The 22,239-nt window shown below is 36.5% G+C and overlaps 1 protein-coding gene across 1 annotated transcript in view; it reads left to right on the top strand.

The window, feature by feature from the left end:
• The window catches only part of CPA6 (carboxypeptidase A6), a 314,542-nt gene that overhangs the window by 257,781 nt on the left and 34,522 nt on the right, over positions 1–22,239 (top strand). The window contains exons 7-8 of the mRNA XM_063080149.1: positions 5,576–5,686; positions 6,173–6,263. Coding sequence (XP_062936219.1) covers positions 5,576–5,686; positions 6,173–6,263 — 202 coding nt within the window. The remainder of the gene's footprint in view (positions 1–5,575; positions 5,687–6,172; positions 6,264–22,239) is intronic.

Here is a 22,239-nt window from a genome sequence, read left to right as displayed (position 1 = left end):
TTTAAAATAAATTGAAGCAAGGTGAGTGCAGTACCTGGGGACTGCCACACTGAGGCGTGTAGTGCATTGTTTTGTGACTGGCTTTCAGATCATGACTACTTAAGTCTTCCTCATTAGAAATAGTAGTCAAGATATTAAACTTATAAAGTCCAGATGCAACTTGACTAGTAGGCATCTCCTTCATGATTGCTAAAAAAGAGTTCTATGTGTTAGGAGAAAAGCACACCCCTACATGCTTCATGGTTATCATATGCTTGAATAATAGGACATAGAAATAGAATAGACCATGACCACATGGTCATGTTTTTTCTAGAAACCCCTACCTAACCCATAAAAGAGAAATGATCCATGTCCTATTATTTAAAGAATTCAAGCAAGGAGGCCTCTCAATCATTCTGTTCAGTATTTAACAGTCATCACATCATGATCATTCTTGCTTTGTCTGACCAGATGGAGAATAGCTGCAATTCTTAGAGATTTATAAAAATCACAAATATAGCATATGCAATACAATGACACCCTGCTTGTTTGTCAGAGGAAGAACACGTTTTGGCAAGTCTTAGAAATTAAATCCATTCCAGGATAGAATACTAGACTATGATTTTATTTTTAGCACAATTCTCAGTGATTAAGACTGCAGATAAATGTTTAGTAATAATATAGATGATATAAACAACATAATTAATAAACTTAATCTAATAAAACATATAGAAATCATACCTAATAATTAGAGAATGCATATTCTTCTAAACACAATTCGAACATTCACAAAAATTGACTATATACTAGGCCACAAAGCAAGGCTTAACAAATACTAAAAATAGACCACATTCTCTAACAGTAATGCAGTCGTTAGAAATCATTTATAAAAAACATAACTTTAGAAAAAACACATATTTAGAAACAAAAACATATTGATGTATGTTTAATAAAACATGGTTTAAATAAATCAAGGAAATTTTTCAATATTTAGAACTGAATGGTAACAAGCCTGTTATATATGAAAGCATATAGAATGCCACTAAAGTAGTACTGAAAGGAAATGTATAGTTTTAAATAAATATATTAGAAAAGAATAAAGTCTCCAAATTAGTGAGCAAAGCTTTCAACTCAAGAAGTTAGAAAAGGAACAAAAGAGTCAACAAAAGATAAAGAGCAGAAATCAATGGAATAGAAAGCAAAGATATATCTTTCCTATTGTATCTTCATTTTCTATTGAATTAATTTCTGTTCTAGGCCTAGATGGTTTTAGAGCTTAATTCTACCATTCAGGAAAATAAAAATTCCAACTGATTTAAAAAATGCTTACCAAATATAGTTTACAATATTCCCTAAATCACATTATATTTGGTAATATAACCCTGATACCAAAACCACGTGAAGATATGAGAGGAAATTATAGGTCTATCTAATTTAGGAATGTAGACATAAATATTAGCAACTTGAATCCAGCCAATATATTAAGACTACATATCATAACCAGGAATATCCCAGGAATACAAGGACGATTTAACAATAGAATATTATTTATTGAAATTTATCATAACAACAACCAAATTATTGTCAGTACATGAAAAAAAATCATTTGCTGAAGTTCAACATCCATCAATAACAAAAACAAACAGCCTAAGTATAAAACAAAATGTCACAAATATGATCAGCCTCGATTTCAAAATGAATATGAAGAGAGAAGGGTCAAAATAGCCAAAATAATTTTAAACTGGGACAACATGAGTAGGCACATCCTATCAGACTCATCAGATCCTATATAAACCATGGTATGGGTCTGATGAATAGGTAGAAACCAAAGTGCATTCAAGCAATTCTACCCACAAGTGGAAACTTGTTATTTGACAGAGGTGACATGTTAACTCACTCTCATTCACTGCAGATAGGATTGTTTACTGATCTAGAGAAAAAATGGCAACATTTAGTAAAGTTGAAGACATGTAAATTCATGACCCAACAAATCCATTCCTGGATATATCATAAAGAAATTCTCACATATGTCTAGGAGAAATGTGCAAGAATATTTGTTGCAATATTGCAACAGTTAAATATCAAACACAACCTACCTGTCCATAACAAAATAAGAGATCGATATATTGTGTGTTTAACCTATAATGGAATACCATTTACTGTTTAAATAAATCTTCAACTTAATAAATATCAAAAATATAATATTGGGGAGAAAGAAGACTGCAGATTGACACACCATGACCTCATTTGCATAAAATTTCAAAGCATATACACAGTATTATATATTGTTTATGAATCAATATATATGTAGCAAAACACAATCATGCATGAGAATGAATGTCAAATTTAGGATTGGGATTGTCATGGTATGGGGAAGAAAATGAGATCAGGGAGTGATAAAAGGCGGATTTAGTTGTATCTGTAATGTCTCAATATTTTTTAAAAGATTTGGTAAATATGGCAAGGTGTGTTGATGGGCACAAGGTGTGTTGAATGGAAATATTCTTTTAAAGATATAGGTATGGAGGTCACTTGCAATGGAGGGGAAAGCAGGGTAAGATGAGAATGTTCTCATGAAGGTCTCTAGCGGAACCTGCCATGTGCAAACATGACCCGTGCTTGGAAAAGATGAGACATCCCCAGTTTGGACAGAGACAAAAGATTTATGGTCCCCAATGCTAGGAGAGGAAGAGAAACTACCATGGCTTTTTCCTACCCCTTCTTTCCTGCCTTGTTGCCCCAGCTCCTTTCTCCTCCTCTCTTAAATTATCATGGAAAACCTCAGCTGCTGAACTTCAAGGGAGAAATGTAACTAACAACATACCACTGCCTCTGCTGTCTCCAACAAGCTTCGGGGAATCTCTGCCTATTAGAGAAAAACAAAATTCCAGGATTTGTATAATTGATTGCATATTAGGGATTTCCCCCTAGTTTGAGGTATTAGTTAGTTAATAGAAATTCAAGCATATGTGGAAATTCTGTTGAAGCTAGTTGGTCGACAATTATTTCTGAGACTTAAACAAAAGGAGAATAAGACAAAATTGTATTAATGTTTATCAACTTGTGCTAATATCATAGATATTTAAATTATATGAATAAAATTTTTATTTAGCTCACATTCTTGAGCATACCCCTATATTTTCAATATTATTTCTAATATCATGGTAGTTTTTAACAAATTGCATTATTGGAAAATGGGCAAAGGAGCTGAATAGACATTTTTCAAAGGAAGACATACAAATGGCCAACAGGTACATGAAAAAATGCTGACATCACTAATTATCAGGGAAATACAAATTAAAACCACATAGGGATATCACCTCACCCCAGTTAAACTGGCTATAATCAAAAAGACAGAGAATAACAAATGCAGGCGAGGATATGGAGAGAAGGGAACGCTCCTGCACTGTTGGTGGGAGTGTAAATTAGTACAACCACTATGGAAAACAGTATGGAGTTTTCTCAAACAACTACAGATATGTCTAACATACAATCCAGCAATCCCACTTCTGGGTATATACCCAAAGGAATGGAAATCATCATGTCGAAGGGATACCTGCTCTCCTGTGTTCATCACAGCTCTGTTTACAATAGCCAAGATATGGAATCAACGTAAATGTCCATTGATAGACGTCTAGATAAGGAAAATGTGGTATATATACACTATGGAATACTACTCTGCCATAAAAAAGAATGAAATTCTGCCATTTGCAACAACATGGACGAGCTTGGGGAAACTTATGTTAAGCAAAATAAGCCAGGCACAGAGAGAAAAATACTGCACATCTTCACTGATAAGTGGGAGCTAAGAGAGAGAGAAGGAAGGAAAGAAAGACCACAGTGGTGCCTTGGACTTACAGACGGAGAGAACATACCTAGGGATACAAAGTAGGGTGGGGGATAGGAGGAGGGGGAGAGAGGTCGGGGATTAATTGTGTGGGGGACACGGGGTATAATCGCAATTTGTGGTAATGGCATGGTGCCAGTATTGATCTGGCCATCACATCTTGGACACGAGTGGTGACAGTCAGCTTTGTACCCCATGAATATTCATAACCAATAAAAAAATTGTATTATTGGATTGCTCTCTATGAGTAGAATTCTCACTGTATAATAAAGAATGCTGCTTATGATGGGTTCAGCTATCCTACTTAACTAGATGTAAAAGAAGATTGAAACTTTAAGGATTAAATTTTCCAAGGCAGTATATACATAATTTAAGAATTCTTTTATCTGGGGAGGGAGGAAGTGGGAAGTATTAGTCAAAGTGTACAAAGTTTTGGTTATATGAGTTGAATTAAGTCCTAGATATCTACTGGACAGCATACTGCCTATAGTTAACAATACTGTATTGTATACTTAAAAATTTGCTAAAAAGTTAGAGCTTATGTTAAGTGTTTTTATCACCAAAAATAATGATGATAAATAAAGAGGGCAGGAGGAAACTATTAGGACGTAATGGATATGTTTATGGCATAGGTTGTGGTGACGGTTCACAGTGTATACTTATCTAGAAATTGATCAAGTTGAATGAGGACACTTCAAAAAGTTCATGGAAAAATAGAATTGAAAGAACACTAGTCTTTCCATAAACGTTTAAAAGTACCCCTGTATGTATTAAGTATGTACAGCTTTTTGTATGTCAATCATACCTCAATAAAGTAGTTTTTTTTAAAAAAATTCTTTTAACTTTGAATTGTGTTTTTAATATGGTAAAAATTCAAACAATCCAAACAGGTATGAAATGAAAGGTAATTCCTGTTCCCACACATTGTCCCCCAACCCCCTCACCAAAGGTAACTGTTGTTGTAAATTTCCTATGTTTTCTCCAAGATATTCTACATAGACAAACATGCATCAAAAATAACTTTTTAAAAAGTTCGTTCCATAGGAATAATATTTCAAAATGTCTGTCTTCTCAACTTGATTTAGCCCTTAAAACACTTTTCTATTTGAGGCCAAATCTATAGTGAAGAATCTTGAGACTTGGAGTCAGACACGATATAAATGAAACCCAATCACAAGTGCAAGACTTCAAAAGCACAATAAAGATGACAAATATGTTCTAGTTCTATTGTCCATTAAACTTTTTATAGAAAAGTAAGGAGAGAAGAACAGAGTTTTCATGCCATAAGTTCCAATGTTTGAGGCTGGTACCAATTAGACATAAACAATTAAGTGAGATGTAACTAGTCTGTGCTATGATGTATCATGTAAGGCTGTCAGATATATTTAGATAATTATTTTGTTCACAATTGAATGGAATCAAAAAAGATCTGGTTATACAAAAGCATATCACTATTGTTGCTTTCTTAATCAGCCTACAAATGTAGCCAAATCTGAAATATGGTAAGAGGTTTCCCAATGAATGTTTTAACAACTTTGGTAAAAGATTATAGGTAATAGACAGCTTATGCAGACAAAAGTCTTAATAGAGAATATATGGTGCCAAAGAGTATAGTTTATTTTAAATTATTAATTTTTAACTCACAGTATTTGGTATTTGTCATGGGTAGAAAAATATTCTCACACTCTTTTTTTCCTAAACCTGTATTTGGGACCAATTTATAAGAAAAATGTCACCTTTGTTTTTTAGGCTCTTCAAACATATAGGAGTGACCCAGCCATGAGAAAAATGTTGCATCATCTGTATTTCTATATCATGCCTGTGTTTAATGTTGATGGATACCATTTTAGCTGGACCAATGTAAGTCACTTTGACTATCCAATTGGAAAGAGGACTTAATAAATCATAAAAAACAGAGTCATAAACTTCCAGGACAGGAAGGAAGCTTCCGGGGATGTAAAAAAAGACTTCACTCCCTCCCCAATCAGAGTACCAACCTTCTGATTTTGTTTTCACATTTGGCTTTCATAAGATTTCAGGTAATAAAGATTTCTCCCTCGAAATAAATTTTGAAAAATCACTGGTCTAGTCCAACCCATTTAACTTTGCCTGTGAAGAAATAGGGACATAAGAAGGCAGCCCACAGGAAGTTTGTGGCAGACACTGGAGCATGAGCCTGGTTCTCCACAGCTAATCCAGCCCTCTTTCCATTTTCTGGCCTTGTCTGTTCATGGGAGAACTTTCCCGTCAGTGGTGTGACTTGTTCACTAATTAGGCTTCTAAAATACGTGTTAATAACCTTTATAAGTATTTTTTCTCTGCACCTGTTTTCTTAATTACATCTAGGATCGATTTTGGAGAAAAACAAGGTCAAGGAACTCAAGGTTTCACTGCCGTGGAGTTGATGCTAATCGTAACTGGAAAGTGAAATGGTGCAGTAAGTTTGGGAGTGATTGGGATTCAGAGCCAAAGGTCTGGACTTTACTGGGAGACTGATATTTTTCTGTATGTGAAAACCTAAAAGAGAAGGACACAGACATGTACATTGTTGCTGTAATTTGCAAAAGAAAATGGAAGGGTGTTTTTTTTTTTAATTTGTAAAAATCAAGGATTTAAATCTGTTAACCCTTCATCTGTCCGTGGTGATCAGAGATGTCAGGTCCTTGTCTAGAATCTACCAATCCTCCAGTCATACGTTTATTGGCTACTATACTGGGAATGTACTTGTATTTCTGCTACATTTCCATGTGTCACTGATACTCACCTTTCAAGTAAAAGGAGAATGTTATTTTAAGGAAGAAAACCCCTTTACGGAATAAAGCAGCAGGCAGGTACCAAGGGGAAAAAGTGAGATAATTAGCCATGGCTAATTTTGCAGCAGAAAAGGGAAGGAAGAGAAAAGTATTGTCAAAATGCAATTGTAAGGACCCTTTTGCAGAGTCTTTCTTAGCTTCCTCAAAATATAGACCCTGTGTCGTGGTTAGCCTTCCTTTAGTCCCTTAGAAATGAGGCCTAACACAAATTCACTCATTCTGTGATGTTTTACGTTCTCTATCAGATGCCAGTTCTTCCGTCCTCAACAGTGTCGTACAGAATAACTGGGCAAGGGCTGAGACTTCCTCCCCACATCCCTCCAGGCAATGGGCCTCAATCAATTACAGTCGGCAAATAAGAACCTGGCATAGCTGAAAGAATATGGCTGTAAGACATGGTTTGATCCAACCATTACTAGCTCAGTGATTTGGGCAATTTTCTTTAATCTATGAAATCATAACAACCATCTCATGGGGTTCTTGTAGGGATTAAAGGAACTTACATATGTGTAATGCCTAGTTCAGTTCCGAGCTCCAGAGAGGGGTCTAAATATCAGTGACCTGTCCCTTCTTCCCCAACCTCCAGAATACAGTCAATTCAACTCTGAGCCTCAGGTCAAGTGGTGAAACAGCCTCTCTCCTTCATGGGAATGTTGTGATGCTGAACAATAAAGTAAACTTAAAAGTGATTGAATTTAAGGGGGAAGAAAAAGCACTGTGTAAGTACCATAATGTGGCATTATAGATGGCTATTTAGATTTAGTAATTGTTTTCTACAACCTGGACTGAGATGACAAACATGTTCACATTAACTCCTCAAATCCATTAATTTTAAAAATTCCCTTTTTCTCTTCTTGCTGATGGGGTCATTGTGCACACTCACAGCCACATGGATGTTTCACTAGTTAGCAGATGCTTGCTTCCGTGTGTGTGTCATGTACACCGGATGAGTAACTGAGCTGAGTAACACTAGCAGGCCAGCCAGCTCTGCCTGTGTAAAGTTAGACTCGTGATGGCCAGTTCCAAGTGAGTGTCTTGCTTCCCTCTGTTCTTCCTTGACCAGCTCACTTTCTTCACACGTATGCTTTCCTCCATTTCTTACTTTCGACTGCAGTCCCAACTAGAAGTCTTTCGATTCCTCCCAGTTTTGAATCATTCTGACCTTTCCTGTGAGTCAGCACTCAAGATATATACGAGATTATGTCAAATGTCAGTTGCAAAGTGATCTTAGTAGGCTGTTGTACATGATGTGGAGATGCAGGCGCCTGGCCGGGACCATCTGTCAGCCCCAAGATCTCCCCAGTGGCTCAGTTGGTCTGATGGGAGGCGGGTGTGGCCTGCTGCCCTCACAGCATTAGATCCATTCCTCTACAGCTATGTATTTGGTCAAGGGGACAGCAAAGCACACTGTGAGAACAACTCTTAGGTTGAGGGTGTTGACATAAATGTGACATTTCCTAAGTGAACCTCCAAGTAAATATCCATGGCATAAACAATATAGGAATGCCAAGGGCCACTGAAAACACTATAGAGTCAACACTGAATGGACAAAGACAACTTTATTTCTCTGAAGTCAGTGATTCTCAAAGAGCAAAACATGAAACTGTGTTTTACTGTGAAAATTTTGTGGATTCCCACACGATAGTGGTTATGCTCTAGTGCATCAATGTGGAGTAGACAGTTTAGAGCACGCACGTGGAGACAGTAACACCCACTTCACAGCTCCCCTGAGGGTCTTCAGGCCAAGAGATGAACATCATTGCTCTGAAAGTCCGTCAGGGGGAAGCAACAAGTCAGAGTAGTGTGAGAACCTGAAATAAATACGTAAATTTTATTCATTCACTTGCCAAAGTTAATTGAAAACATTCTCTCTGCTAGGCATGGTGCTTTTCCCCTTTTCTGTGCATTCTTTTTAGAGTACGCTGTGAGCACTGGTTTTTCCAAATTGGAACAAACCCAGAAGAGAGACAAAGAGTTTGGATAATATCCATACTTAAGCTTTAACTTCTGAATAACTGAAATATTGCCTAAACATAAATTACTATTCAGGAAAACCTATGGAATGGAAGAACATGTTTGCAGATCATATATCTGATAAGGGAATTACAGTCGTAATCTAAAAAGAACTCACAGCTCAACGTTAAAAAGATGACAAACCCAATTTAAAAGAACACAGATGATTTGAACAGAAGGTTTTTCAAAGAAGATATACAAATGGGAATAAGCATATGAAAAGATGTTTAACATCATTAGGCAACAGAGAAATGCATATCAAATCACAGTAAGATATGACTTCACACCCACTAAGATGACTATAACGAAAAAGACAGACAGTAACAAGTGTTGGTGAGCATGTGGAAAAATTGGAACACTCATACTTGCTGGTAAGAATGTAAAACGGGACAGCCACTTTAGAAAACAGTTTAGCAGTTCCTAACAAAAGCTAAACATAGAGTTACTATATGACCCAGCAGTTTCATTCTTAAGTATATACCCAAAAGAAGGAAAAACATTTGTCCACATGACAACTTGTACATGAATGTTCAGAGTAGGATTATTTGTATTTGCCAAAAAGTGGAAAAAACCCAAATGTCTATCAACTGATAGATACACAAATGTGGTATATCTACACAATGGAATATTATTTGGTGACAAAAAAGAAAGTACTGATATATTCTGCAACATATACAAACCTTAAAAACATTGTGCTAAGTAAAATAAGCCAATCACAAAATATCAAATATTGTATGATTCCATTTATATGAAATGTCCAAAATAGTCAAATCCATAGAGATAAAGAGTAGATTAGTGGTTGCCAAGGGCTGGGAAGAGGGAGAAATGAGGAGTGACTGCTAACGGGTAAGAGATTTCTTTCTGGGGTGATGAAAATCTTCTAGAATTAGATAGTAGTGACTGTGAATATAAGGGTACTTCAAAATGTTCCTGGGAAAACAGCATTAAAAGATAATTTGAATCTTTCCATGAACTTTTTGAAGACCCCTCATATACTAAAAGCCATTGAATTGTATACTTTAAAAGGGTATTTTATGAATTTTATGGTATGTGAAATATAATTGTTATAAAAATAAACAAAAAAGCTTTTATTAAAAAATTTAATTTCTATTTAGGGGCAAGTTAGGCACTTACTGAAACATAAACACTCCTTCGGAAACTCTCGGTTACCTAATATTGTAAATTAGGTGTAATACGGAGAAAACCATATTTATGAGCAGCCCAATCACATATGACACCTCTCCACATATGTCCTTTTCTCTTGCCTCCACCCTCACTCTATCTTTAAAAAAATGGACCTGCTGGGCCGAGCCCATGGCGCACTCGGGAGAGTGCTGCGCTGGCAGCGCAGCGACACTCCCACCGCGGTTCGGATCCTACAGATCCTATATAGGACTGGCCAGTGCACTCACTGGCTGAGTACCGGTCACAAAAAAGACAAAAAAAAAAAAAAAAAAGGGGGGGGGGACCTGCTTTGGTTGGGCAAATATTTTGATAGATCACCTAGGGTGAAGGGAGAAAATATTACATACTTGTTTTTGGCCAGTGCACGTAAAATGACAATGGATGGCCACTGGCCTGCTGTCTAACATGATGTGTTCCTCCGCTGATGGGCTTTTGTTTTGAGAGAGCTATTCTGGTTAAGAACTTAAGCTGAATTGCTCTGAAAATATAGAGAATTTCAGAGACTAAATTTGGGACAAAAAGAAGGAAAAAAAGAGATAACATTGCCTGGCTGTCTAGAAAGGTACTTTGGTATTCAAAGATATCTAAGAAGGATTTTAACTAAATTTGCTTCGAAGTATGTAAATTACCTTTAGTGTTTCATGATAACCACCACTGGTAACATTCAGTACAATCTACTTTATTTACTAAGGATTTGTGGAATTGCATCTGCTCTCTGAGGATGTGAGGAAGTGCTGAATCTGGCCTCAAGGTAAACTCAGAGAGAAAACTAATCCACATCAAATGCTCGGGGGCATGGGACTCACAACAAGAATGCGCTGCCTTATAAGAAAGTAAATTTCCATCACTGGAGATTTACAAACAAGATCTGGATAACTTTTGGCTGAGAATAACATGTTGATGGGATTAAACATCAACTAACTGGTAGAACTAGACCCTTAAGATTCCTGCCACTTCTGTTAGCAGTGATTCTAACATATTATATATTAACTCAATATTAAATCAGAACAAATGTATTGAGCACCTTCTATAATGCAAGATGATGTGACTTTGTCAGAAAGTCCTGAAATATTTAATGAGTTCACACCCAACTTCCAAAGAATTATTTGAGATTCTGGAGAAATATAAAGGAAAACTCTGTTGGCTTATCCTATCCTTTGTTTTATAACCAATTCAAAGCAAAAAAACATTTTTATCACATAACATCTTCTGTGAAAGTTGGTGGAGAAATTTTAAAAGTAGAGAATCAATGAGCTAAATTATTATGCTCAGTTGTGCTTTTTATAAAAGGAGTTAAGGGCATAGAATCCTGAAGACTGAGAGTTTTAGACCCACGGGGGATTTGCTCACTGTTGTTGATACTTGTATATGGCTAGCATTTATTCAGGATTCATTATATACCAAGCATGTGCCGAGTGATCGACAAGAATTTCTCGTTGGTAGATGCTATTATTATCCTCTTTAACTAATGAAGAAACTAAGAGTCAGAGAAGTTAGGAAACTTGCTTGAGCTATAGTGGGAATTCAAATCCGACTGACTCCAGTGTCCCTGTTTCTAACCATTAGCCTGACTCCCTAAGGAGTAACTTGCCATGAATGATCACTGTTCCTCCACTTTGTTAAAGAGTGAAATAACGTGTGGCTGCAAAGGAATCGTTTAGGTACCAGACGAATAGTAGGACTGGGACTGTTTTATCCAAAATCAAGAAGAAGTGAGAGACTGGAAGAAAGGAGATCTCTCGGGTGCTATTTCTGATCTTGGGCCACCACATACCATGCAGGTAGTTTGAATTTACAAACCCGTGTGGTATCAGGTGTATAGTTGTAAATTCTCTGAGGAGAATATTCTGCTTCCCAGCCAGAGCTTGGCATCTTCCTGTGCAGGCACATTTTTTGTAGCCTACATTTTCATTCAAAGTATCACACTTTGAGGGTCCCAGGTATTTGCCTGGGTCTCATTCCCCCTTCCCACATAGTGGGGACCCAACCCTTGTTTCACGTGTGTCTATGAAAACAAGCCTCTAGATCAAAGATCAGCAAACCCCCCAAGCGTGTCCACGGCCTGCTTCAGCTCCAGCCATTCCCGTTCCAGCTGCTCCTTCATGCTTGCACCCTCAGGAACATCTTTGAGAACTTTGCTGTGTATTTAAACTGATTGCTGGATTATTTAGAGGTGTTTGTAGCAAGAGCTTTATCAAGTATCTGCCACAATTCTGCCATAATGCCAAAAACCCAGCTATGATTTTAGACAGTTAACACAGTTAGAATGAGCATTGGCCTGATTCTTGATGTGGGTTTTCGGGACTTCTGTCATCACCACAATTGCATCAGATCATACAGAACCTCCCAATGCCAGGCCACTTTCTTATTTGCTGCCTCCTACAAGTAATAATATCACAAGAACAATAATATCACAGTTTCAAAATAAAAGCATGTAGCTTTAAGGTATTTCTTACTCTGATTCCAAATGTTGTCTTTTAAATTGTGTGTAATAGTCCTTTTGATATATGGGGAGAGCTGATAATGAATGTTGAAACTGATGAAGAACTGGTTCTTATTAATGTTTCTGATTTTGTTATTTTAGGTGTTTTCCTTTTAAGTTCATCTTAGAATGAAGTCTGTACTGTGTGTCATGGATAAGCCCCCTCCATCCATCCCAGCCTCTTTCTAGCATGCCTTCCTACCCTGCTGAGGCCAAAACGATAAAGACTGCGTTTCCCAGAAGCCCTTAAGCTAGGAGTCTGGGTGTGATTTAGGTTCGGCCACTTCGGTGCACTCACTTGAAACTAAGAGTAGACAAGAAAGAAGGAGGTCATTTTTCTGTGGCTTCTGTGGTCCCTGCTGTCCTGCACCACTGTGGAGGTGTGTGGTTTATCCCAGGCAGCATCCCCTTGTCAGCTCTTCCCTGAATGCGCTGCTTCCTCATCTAAGGAGAGATGGTAGCTCTCCTGGTAACTTGTATCACAGCTCTTGAAGTCATCCAAGAAGGCTCAGACTAGAGTTTCTTTCCCAGTGGCTCCAAAAGACATCTAATAACTTTTTTTTTTAATCCCCTCTGCTTAAACTAGCCACAGTGAATTCTGAGGCCTTTCTCGAAACACTGACCAATATAGAGTCTTTCATAAACATTTCATCTCTGCGCTCATATGTATTGTCTTAGCCAAGAATTCTACTCTTTCATAAGCTTTGTTCAGCTCAATTTTTCCTTTTCTCTGTATCCTTTATTGCTAGTGTCCCACCTTTTCATATGCCATTGACATCTACCATGTTAATTAGTCCTTTTAAAATAATGTGCACATCGGTCATGGGCCACAATAATCAACCACTTTGTATATCGACAAAATAAATTTTTTTTTTAAAAAAAGGGAGGAAATTCTGACATGCTACAACATGGATGAACCTGGAGGCCATTATGCTAAGTGAAATAAGTCAGTCACAAAAAGACAAATACATGATTTGTATGATTCTGCTTATACGAGGTAATTAGAGTAATCAAAATCATAAAGATAGAAAGATAGAAGGGTGGTTGCCAGGGACTTGGGGGAGAGGCATATGGGGAGTTATTGTTTAATGAGTACAGAGTTTCAGTTTTACAAGATGAAAAAATAAAATAAAATAATGTGCATATTAGAAATATTAGTAGGATACTATTTCTAAATCCTTAGCTTTTCTTAGCTAGAGAATACATGGTCAGTTCCTTTCAGTGTTCCTCTTAGTCATGAGCCTTAAGCATGTTTTCGCAACTTCATTCTTTCCAAGATAGAAGAACATAGGTTAAACTGAAAATCCTTTGTTTCTAAGATTTAAAGAAAATACAAAAAGCTTTTATTTTCTTCTCTTCCTACTCAAACACATTTTTCAGTTAATACATCACTAAAGAGAGCTATTTATCTTTTGTGAAGATGCTGTTAAGTTCTTTTTTACCCTAATCTAGATACTGATTATTTGCAAAAGTCATTTCATCTCCCTGTTTCATACTTCATGTTCCCTGTGCACAACATGCCCAAATGCTTTTGTAAATGAATTTTTTGCAATCACAGATTATAAGTAATGCTTGATACTAATTGTGTGTGTGTACACAAAACTGTATTGTTATTTCATCTCTCTGATCATTCTTGTGGGTAAATATGTAACAATTTGCATCTGAAGGGCAATGTCTGGCTTATTTATAACATCCATTTCAACATCACAAACAAATACTTCTGTTGACATTTTTGATAATGATGTTACAAACGTTTAAAAACCTTTTACAAATAGCTCAGCTTTGGAAGTGACTGAGGTAAGCAGCATATTAAAATGATATTTTTGAAGTGAGGCATGGTGAAGATGGCAGACTCATTCCCTTGGCTCTTGGGACACTGAGCTACTGATTTTTCACTTGGTACTGATTCTAAAGCACAGTAATTTCATTGCACCTGTTTCTCATGCTGCTAAATCTTTAAGAGACCTCTAGTCTTGCCTTGGGCATATGAGTAAGATTTTTAAAAAGCTTTTTATCTGCTAATTCTTTTTCCACTATACTGGTTGCTTTTCAGCATTATTGCATTTCTGATTTCACCAAAAACAAACTATATTTCTTTGATAATTTTCCTCCAGCTGTGTCATTTGCATTTGAGAAGTCATGTTACTTTTTTATTTTCATAAGTTTCATGCATATCTAACTGCTTTGATTTTTTCTTTTTCTTTTTCTTTTTTTTTTTTTTGGTCCTTGTTACTGTTTTTAACATCTCATTAGTATTATAGCATCATGTTCCTTCTGGGTCACTAATGTTATTAAATATTTTCCTTGTTTCCAGGTTCCCAATTTCCTTTCGATTTATGTGCTTCTTTTTAATACAAACGTCTTTTGAAGTAACTTTTCTGTTATTAAAACATCTCTTTTGAATGCTATTCTTGTATGCAACTATATATAAGCAATGATATTCTTTTTATTTACCACTTTTTATAATTACTGAAAACCTGTGATATGCTGAATAATGTCAAGAGACACATGGGCAGTCACCTTGTCTTCCAGAACAGCATTTCCCAAACTACAGAAACCCATAGTGAACTGTAGAACTGCAGAATACTAGTGGACCGGAAGAAGTCATTAGTTACCACCCAAAAAATAACCAACACTAATGATAGGAGTATTTTTAAGATGTAAGAAAAAGGATTTTTTATATATAATGTAAGAAAAAGTACCAAATACATTTAATGTTGTCACGTCAAAGGTTATCACCAGGTGCATGACTGTACTCATTCATTCATTTATTCAACTACTACTCATATTTATTGAGCCAGTTATTGGGAAAACAACAGTGAACAAAACAAACAGAGACAGGTCAGGATACTTGCTCTGAAGAAAAACATACCACTAGGAAAGAGAGACTGCCAGGGGTGGGGGTGAATTAGCTATTTTAAGTGACATAGGGAAGCTAACTCTGAGATGACACTGGAAAGTGGAGGAGGTCTAGGGAAAGAGCGATGCGGGTGAAGGGAACAGTACTGTGAAGGCCCTGAGTTGGGAGCATCTTTGGTGTGTTTCAGGAAGAGCAAAGAGGGCTGCCTGGTTGGAGCTGAGTGAGGAAGGGGGAAAAGGGTAGGAGATGAAATCAGAGAAGTATCCAGAGGCAAGATGATGTAGGTCCTGCGTCACAGGAAGGACTTTGGATTTCACTCTGACTGGAATGGGAAACCACTGGAGAGTTTTGAACTGAGGAGCAAGATGATCTGACTTACTTTCTAAGAGAATCATTCTGGTGACTGCATACCAAATGGATTTGTGAAGGCAGATATTTGGATTCAAATCATACTTTCTCAATCGAAAGCCTTGCTTTCAAAATATAATAAAAAGCTTAATCTAAGAATTTTATTATCCACATCTTTTGGTATATAACCGTGACATATACCAAAATGAATTCTAAATGTAAATAAATTTTTATTATGTAAAAAAACTAAGTGTTCTTTTAAAGAAACCAAAATAAGCAACCATGTAAGAAAAAAATATTTGCAGTAAATACAGCAGAGAAAATTTTCACTTCAGAATCAAATGTCAAATAATAAAAATAATTTTTAAGAATTCATAGAAAATGTAAAGAAAAACTTCAAGATGCTGGTAGGTTAAAAAAATTTAAAAACTTACACTTCCCAATTCAAAAAAATAAACAAACATAATAAAACAGGCAGACTCCTAATATCAAAAACAATGTTAAAATAAAACAATGTAAATTATTTCCCAAAGTTTTTAATGTGATAACCTAAACTGGAAGCAGTGGTAAAACTTAAAAATAGCATGTATGTCTTAGGGCATTAAAAAGCAATTTGGTGAGGCACATCAAAAACACTATCCATTCCTCCATTTATTCAAAAAAATGGACTGAATGCAACACTCTGAGCTAGGAGCTTGGAAAGCCGAGACAAGCCTCACAGATTACATGACCTAGTAGGGTTTAAAATCATTGAGGTCAGAATGGGTAAAGAGAAGAATGAGAAAAGAGAAAGAAGGGAGTAGAAAGGGGAAGGAGGGAGAATCAGAACCAATAGGGTATATGTATACATAGAGAGAGAAAGATTTATTTTAAGGAATTGGAATAATTCACAATTACACAATTATGGAGGCTGGCAAGTCCAAAATCTGCAGAGTGGGCCAGCCAGCTGAAGACCCACGGATGAGCCCATGTTGCAGTTCAAGTCTGAAGGCTCTCTGCTGCAGAATTCACTCTCACTCAGGGAAGGTCAGTCTTTTTGTTCTATTTAGGCCTTTAATTGATTGGATGAGGCCCACCCATATCACAGAGGGCAATCTGCTTTATTCAAAGTCCACCAATTTGGATGTTAATCTCATAGAAAAACACCCTCACAGAAACATTCAGAATAATGTTTGACCAGATGTTATCTGGGCACCATGACCTAGCCAAACTGACTCATAAAATTAACCATCACAGATACTATGGTAGAAATATATATTTTATATATTATACATACACATGTATATATACACTTGATAAAGTCAGAAAAGTCTTCCTAGAGGAGATAATAGCAGATTTGAATATTAAAAATATGTTTGTCATCAGGAAAACTAAACTGTGAGGCAAAAGATGCTGATTCAATAGGGCATCCCAGGCAGGGGACTCAGGTGGAGCCCTTGAGGAAAATGTGTAGCATGTGACAGGATGGGGTGTGGTGAGGACAGCCAGAGCCATGCATGGCTGGGACAAAGGATGAGAGGAAGTACTGTGAGAAGGGAGATTCCCAGAGGCACAGTTCGTGCTGACCATGCTGAGCTCTGTGGATTTCTTCTCGAAGCCATGCTATTTATTCAAACTGGCAGTATAAGTACATGGGATTATGTCAGAGGGAAAGTCCCCAAAAGTCATAGCACACCTTCAGGGCATATCAATTTCATTGAAAGATTTTGAGAGGAGAGTTATTTTATGTCAAGACAAACCCAATATATAATTGAATGAACTGTACAGTTGATATGAATTTTTAAGGTAAAACAAGATTTCAAAGAAGTCTGGACTTACAGCCTATGTTAGCTTTGCCTGCTGGGGGTATTTTGGTGGAAACATTTGGCAAACACTGGATAACTAGGAGTCCTTAAAGGTTTTAAAGCTAGAACAAAATGACCGATCCCTGAGTTTCATTTGAACAGGAGTGTCAGCCAAAGAAATAGTTAGGAAACTGCAGCAGGACCATAATCCCAGAGGCGATGATATAATGGAAACAAACAGCAGCCTTTACTATGACACCAGTGAGATGGAGAACTTCAGAGGGAAAAGAGAGGCAGCCAGAATAACTCCAATTCTGGCTAGAGTCACTGGTGGATAGAGATGTCACCTACCAAGATTTGGCATCTAGTAGGAGGTAAGGAATTGGTGGAAAATATAAGTCCATTTTTGAGCAATGGATTTGAGGTGCTTGTGGGAACCGAGGGAAAGATAGGCATTAGATAACTGGGTATAGACCCATAATATCGAAAAAGGTCTAGTCTGAACATAGGAAACATAGAGACTTGTTCAAAGGGAGTGGTTGAAGCTTTGCAGACAGATCGGATTGCCCAGGTACAGGTGAATGGTGAAAAGACAAGAAAGTCAAAGCAGAACCTTAAGCCTGTGCATTTTGCATTCCAAACATTTTGCTTTGAAAATACATTATAAGGAAACAGAAAAAGATTCTGATCATATGTTCTTTATAATAATAAAAGAGTGAAAACAACCCAAATGTTGAACAGGGCAGTGGTTAAATTAATTAATATGTATTGTTAGTGAAATTCTAGGAAGCCACAAATATGTATAAGAAGATCATTAAAAAATAGTTAAAAGCTTATAATATAATACTGAGACTAATCATGGCTGTATTATTATTTTTAACTGTCATTACAATTCTATAAAATACATAATGAGTCTATTTGTACGTATGACAGATATGTATGTATGATATACACACATTTACATATTAACACAGGAAAAAAAAGACCGGGGGAAAAAAATAAAATGTTGGAATTGGGAGGCTAGTGTTTTTTTCTTCCTTTAAATATTTTCTAAATTTAATTTTGCAATTCTACTTTAAAGAACAAATTAACCATTAATAGTGTGTATTCTGAATTTATTTTTCCTATACAATCTGCAAGTGGTTAGTTGAATGACCAGTTAAGCTACATGGTATTTTAAAAGATGCATATATTGAAATGAATCCCAGAGATAAATGCCATTTAAATATAGGCTCTCATTGCCACTATGAGGCTTTAAGTTAGGCCACGTGACTATACTACTCAGAATTTAGCAAAACTCAGTAGAGCCACAGGAATCATTTTACAAATTTTTATTGCGCACCTAATATATGCAGGCACTCTGCTTGAATGCTACTTTGGACTGTTTCTCCAGACAGTATTCAGATCAAGGAAACAGCCTCAAATTTTCTTCCTCAGCTATGTTCTTCTCCACCTGTCTACATGCAAATGATACTAAAATAAAAATGCCTTTCTGGTAACCTAATTAGGGCCTATTGATATTCTTATAATTTTATTATACACTACAGTTCTGTGTGTTAAAAGACAGAGAGAGACACAAAGGATAAAATGTAAAGGATATTGGAAAACAGGATATTGCTGTTGAAAGAGAGAATGGGACAGCCTCTATAGAAGGGTATTTGGCAATGTCTATCAAAAAAATACACATACCTTTTGACTGAGCAATTAAGTAATTCTTTTAGGAATTTATAATACTGCTATACTCATATATGTGGGAAATAATATAAGTGCAAGGATATTCATTGCAGCATTCTGTATAATAGCAAGAGATTAAAAGCATCCCAAATGCCCATTAACAAAAGACTAGTTAATTAAGCTAAAATACAGCCAGAATGAGACAGCTATTTTATGTACTGATATGGGAGAATGTCCAGGTTTACACACACACACACACACACACACACACACACACACACACACACACACACAGTTGAACAAATCAAGGTAAGATCAATATATGTGTTAGTTTGTTTCTGTTGCGTATAATAGAATACCTGAAACTGGGTATGTATAAAGAAATAAAATTTATTTCTTAACAGTCTCTGAGGCTGGGAAGTTCAAAGTTGAGGAAATACATCTGGTGAGGGCCTTTTCCTTGGTGGTGACTGTCCACAGCAACGCAGGATACCACATGGCGAGAATGGGCTAGGCAAGAGTGCTAACCTGCTCACTTGCTTTCCTTTTCAAGCCATGGGAACCATTCCCATTACTTCACAAATGGATTAATCCATTCATGAGGGCGCAATCCTCACAATATAATCACCTCTAATGATCCCACCTTTCAAATACCATAATTGGGTTTCCCACCCTCTTAATATTGTTACGATGGAGATCAAGTTTCCAACATATGAACTTTTGGAGGACACATTTGACGCATAACAACATGTATAAAGAATACTATTTGGGTAGAAAACTTTTTTTCCACAGGTGGATCTAATAAAACTGATCTTCTGTGTATCAATACATACACTATCCCAGGAATAATACCCCCCCAAATCAGTAAATGTGACTGCTTCTAGAGAAAAGAAATGAATGGCAAGTCAGATGAAGGAGAGAGTAATTTCCATGGCATAGCCATGTATGTCCATTGGCCAGCCAAAAAAATTAAAAACAGTAAAAATAAGTCATCATTCCTTTCTGAAAAAACTAAAAATAAAATTTTAACTAAAATCAGCCTCCAGAGTGCACTGCCGCTATTAAAACACTTCTTCTCCTTTCATATTAGCTTCTGTTATTCAGCTTAATTACTTAGTATTAATAAAACTGGAGGGGGGAAGGGGAAGAAAAGCACCTCATGGACCTATAAAGAAATCATATCATACTCCTCCCACCACTATTCCTCATTGCCCCACTCACCACCCCCACCAAATTAGGTGGGGGTGGGAAATGACAAAGTAAAATTCCCACTTAATTACATGTTATCTAATCTCATCAACGCCAAATGCACTGCCTCCTACCCCTCTGGCCTCCGCCTTCATCCTCCTTGTATTTCTCTAGAGGTATTGACTGTGAAATAGATCGAAAGTTAAAAGCTTCACGCCGCTTCAAAACATTTTACAAAAATATACTGCTTTATTATGTAGATAAATAGAACATGTATATCAGCAAAGAATTAATGTGACACTGTATTTCAAAAGAATGCAATATCTGTTTTATTATATGAGCATCTATTTAAAATGGGGTTCAGGATTATCATTCTAGCCTATGTAATTCTAAGAGAAAGATTCCAGAATGGCCTTCCAGCAAGTTCCACAATAAATTTTTTACATAGCACTAATTCATTTCATTGGGAAGGTACATTGGAAACAATCCAAGACAAAGTAGTAATATAATTCAAAACTATTGATTACCTTCCCTTCCCTTTTTATTCATTCATATTATCAGGTATCTCTCCCTTTATTAGCAGCTGTTTTAAAGGTATGCCAGAATGCTTGAAAACAGCATCATTGTTCAGGCTCCTGTGCAATCTCTTATCTTTTATTATAATCTTAAATTATTATAACTGACCTTAAAATATAAAATGCAAATGGAGTTTTGATGTGATAGACTAAGAGGGACCTTGCTGTGGGGCAGATTGATTCACACAGTAAACATTTATTGAGCCCCTGCTATGAGCAAAGCACAATGCCAGGCAAATAGGAATAACAGTCAGTCCTTGTTCTTAGGAACTAGCAGTCCAGTGAGGGAGACAGACACGAAAACAGCCTCCTGTGATTTGAGGCCAAATGAAAGCTGATAAATACTCATAGAGGCGTGAGGGTCACGCTCACAGAGGAAGGAGAAATTCTGACTGGGATAAGAGTAGGAAATCTGCAAACGAGAGGCTTTTTTTCCCCAAGAATTTTTCTTAGATCAGTTCTAGGTTCATAGCAAAATTGAGATGAAGATAAAGAGATTTCCCACATACCCCCTCTCCCCACACATGCACAGCCTTCCCCATTATCAACATCCCCCACCAGAGTGGCGCATTTTTTACAATCAATGAAACTTCCTTGACATCATCACCCAAAGTCATAGTTTACATTAGGGTTGAGTCTTAGTGTTGTACATTCTAAGGGTTCTGACAAATGTATAATGACATGTATCCACCACTATAGTGTCATACAGAGCATTTTCACTGCCCTAAAAATCCTCTGTGCTCCACCTATTCATCCCTCCCTCCTTAACTCCTGGCAATCACTGATCCATAGTTTTGCCCTTTCCAACATGTCATATAGTTGGAATAATACAGTATGTAGCCTTTTCAGGTTGACTTCTTTTTTTAGGAATATGCATTTAAGGTTTCTTTATATCTTTTTATTGCTTGATAGCTCATTCTTTTTTAGTGATGAATAATACTCCATTGTCTGGATATACCACAGTTTGTTTATCCATTTTTCTACCAAAGGACATCTTGGTTGTTACCAGGTTTTGGTACTTATGAATAAAGCTGTTATAAATGTCCATGTGCATGTTCCATGTGGACATAAGATTTTAACTCCTTTGGATAAATTCCAAAGAACATGATTGCTGGATCATATGGTAAGAGTATGTTTAGTTTTATAAGAAACTGCCAAACTGCCTTCCAAAGTGGCTGTACTATTTTGCATTTTCACCAATAATGAATGAGATTCCTGTTGCTCCTCATCCTCACCAATGTTTGGTGTTGCTAGTGATCTAGATTTTGGCCATTCTAATAAGTATGTACTGGAATCTCACTGTTGTTTTAATTTGAATTTCCTTGATGGCATATGATGTCAAACACTTTTCATATGCTAGAAGATAAGCATCTTAGATATGCATCTACATATCTTCTTTGGTGAGGTATCTGCTAAGGTCCTCAGCCCATTTTTTAATCCAGTTTTTTTGGTTTGATTTTTTTTTTCTTCTTTTTCCTTAATTTTTTTTTT

The sequence above is a fragment of the Cynocephalus volans genome, chromosome 15 (genome assembly GCF_027409185.1).
Source record: "Cynocephalus volans isolate mCynVol1 chromosome 15, mCynVol1.pri, whole genome shotgun sequence".
NCBI classification, from domain to species: Eukaryota; Metazoa; Chordata; class Mammalia; order Dermoptera; family Cynocephalidae; genus Cynocephalus; species Cynocephalus volans.
The sequence above is the reverse complement of the archived record's forward strand: the minus strand, read 5'-3'. Positions and strand labels throughout refer to the sequence as shown.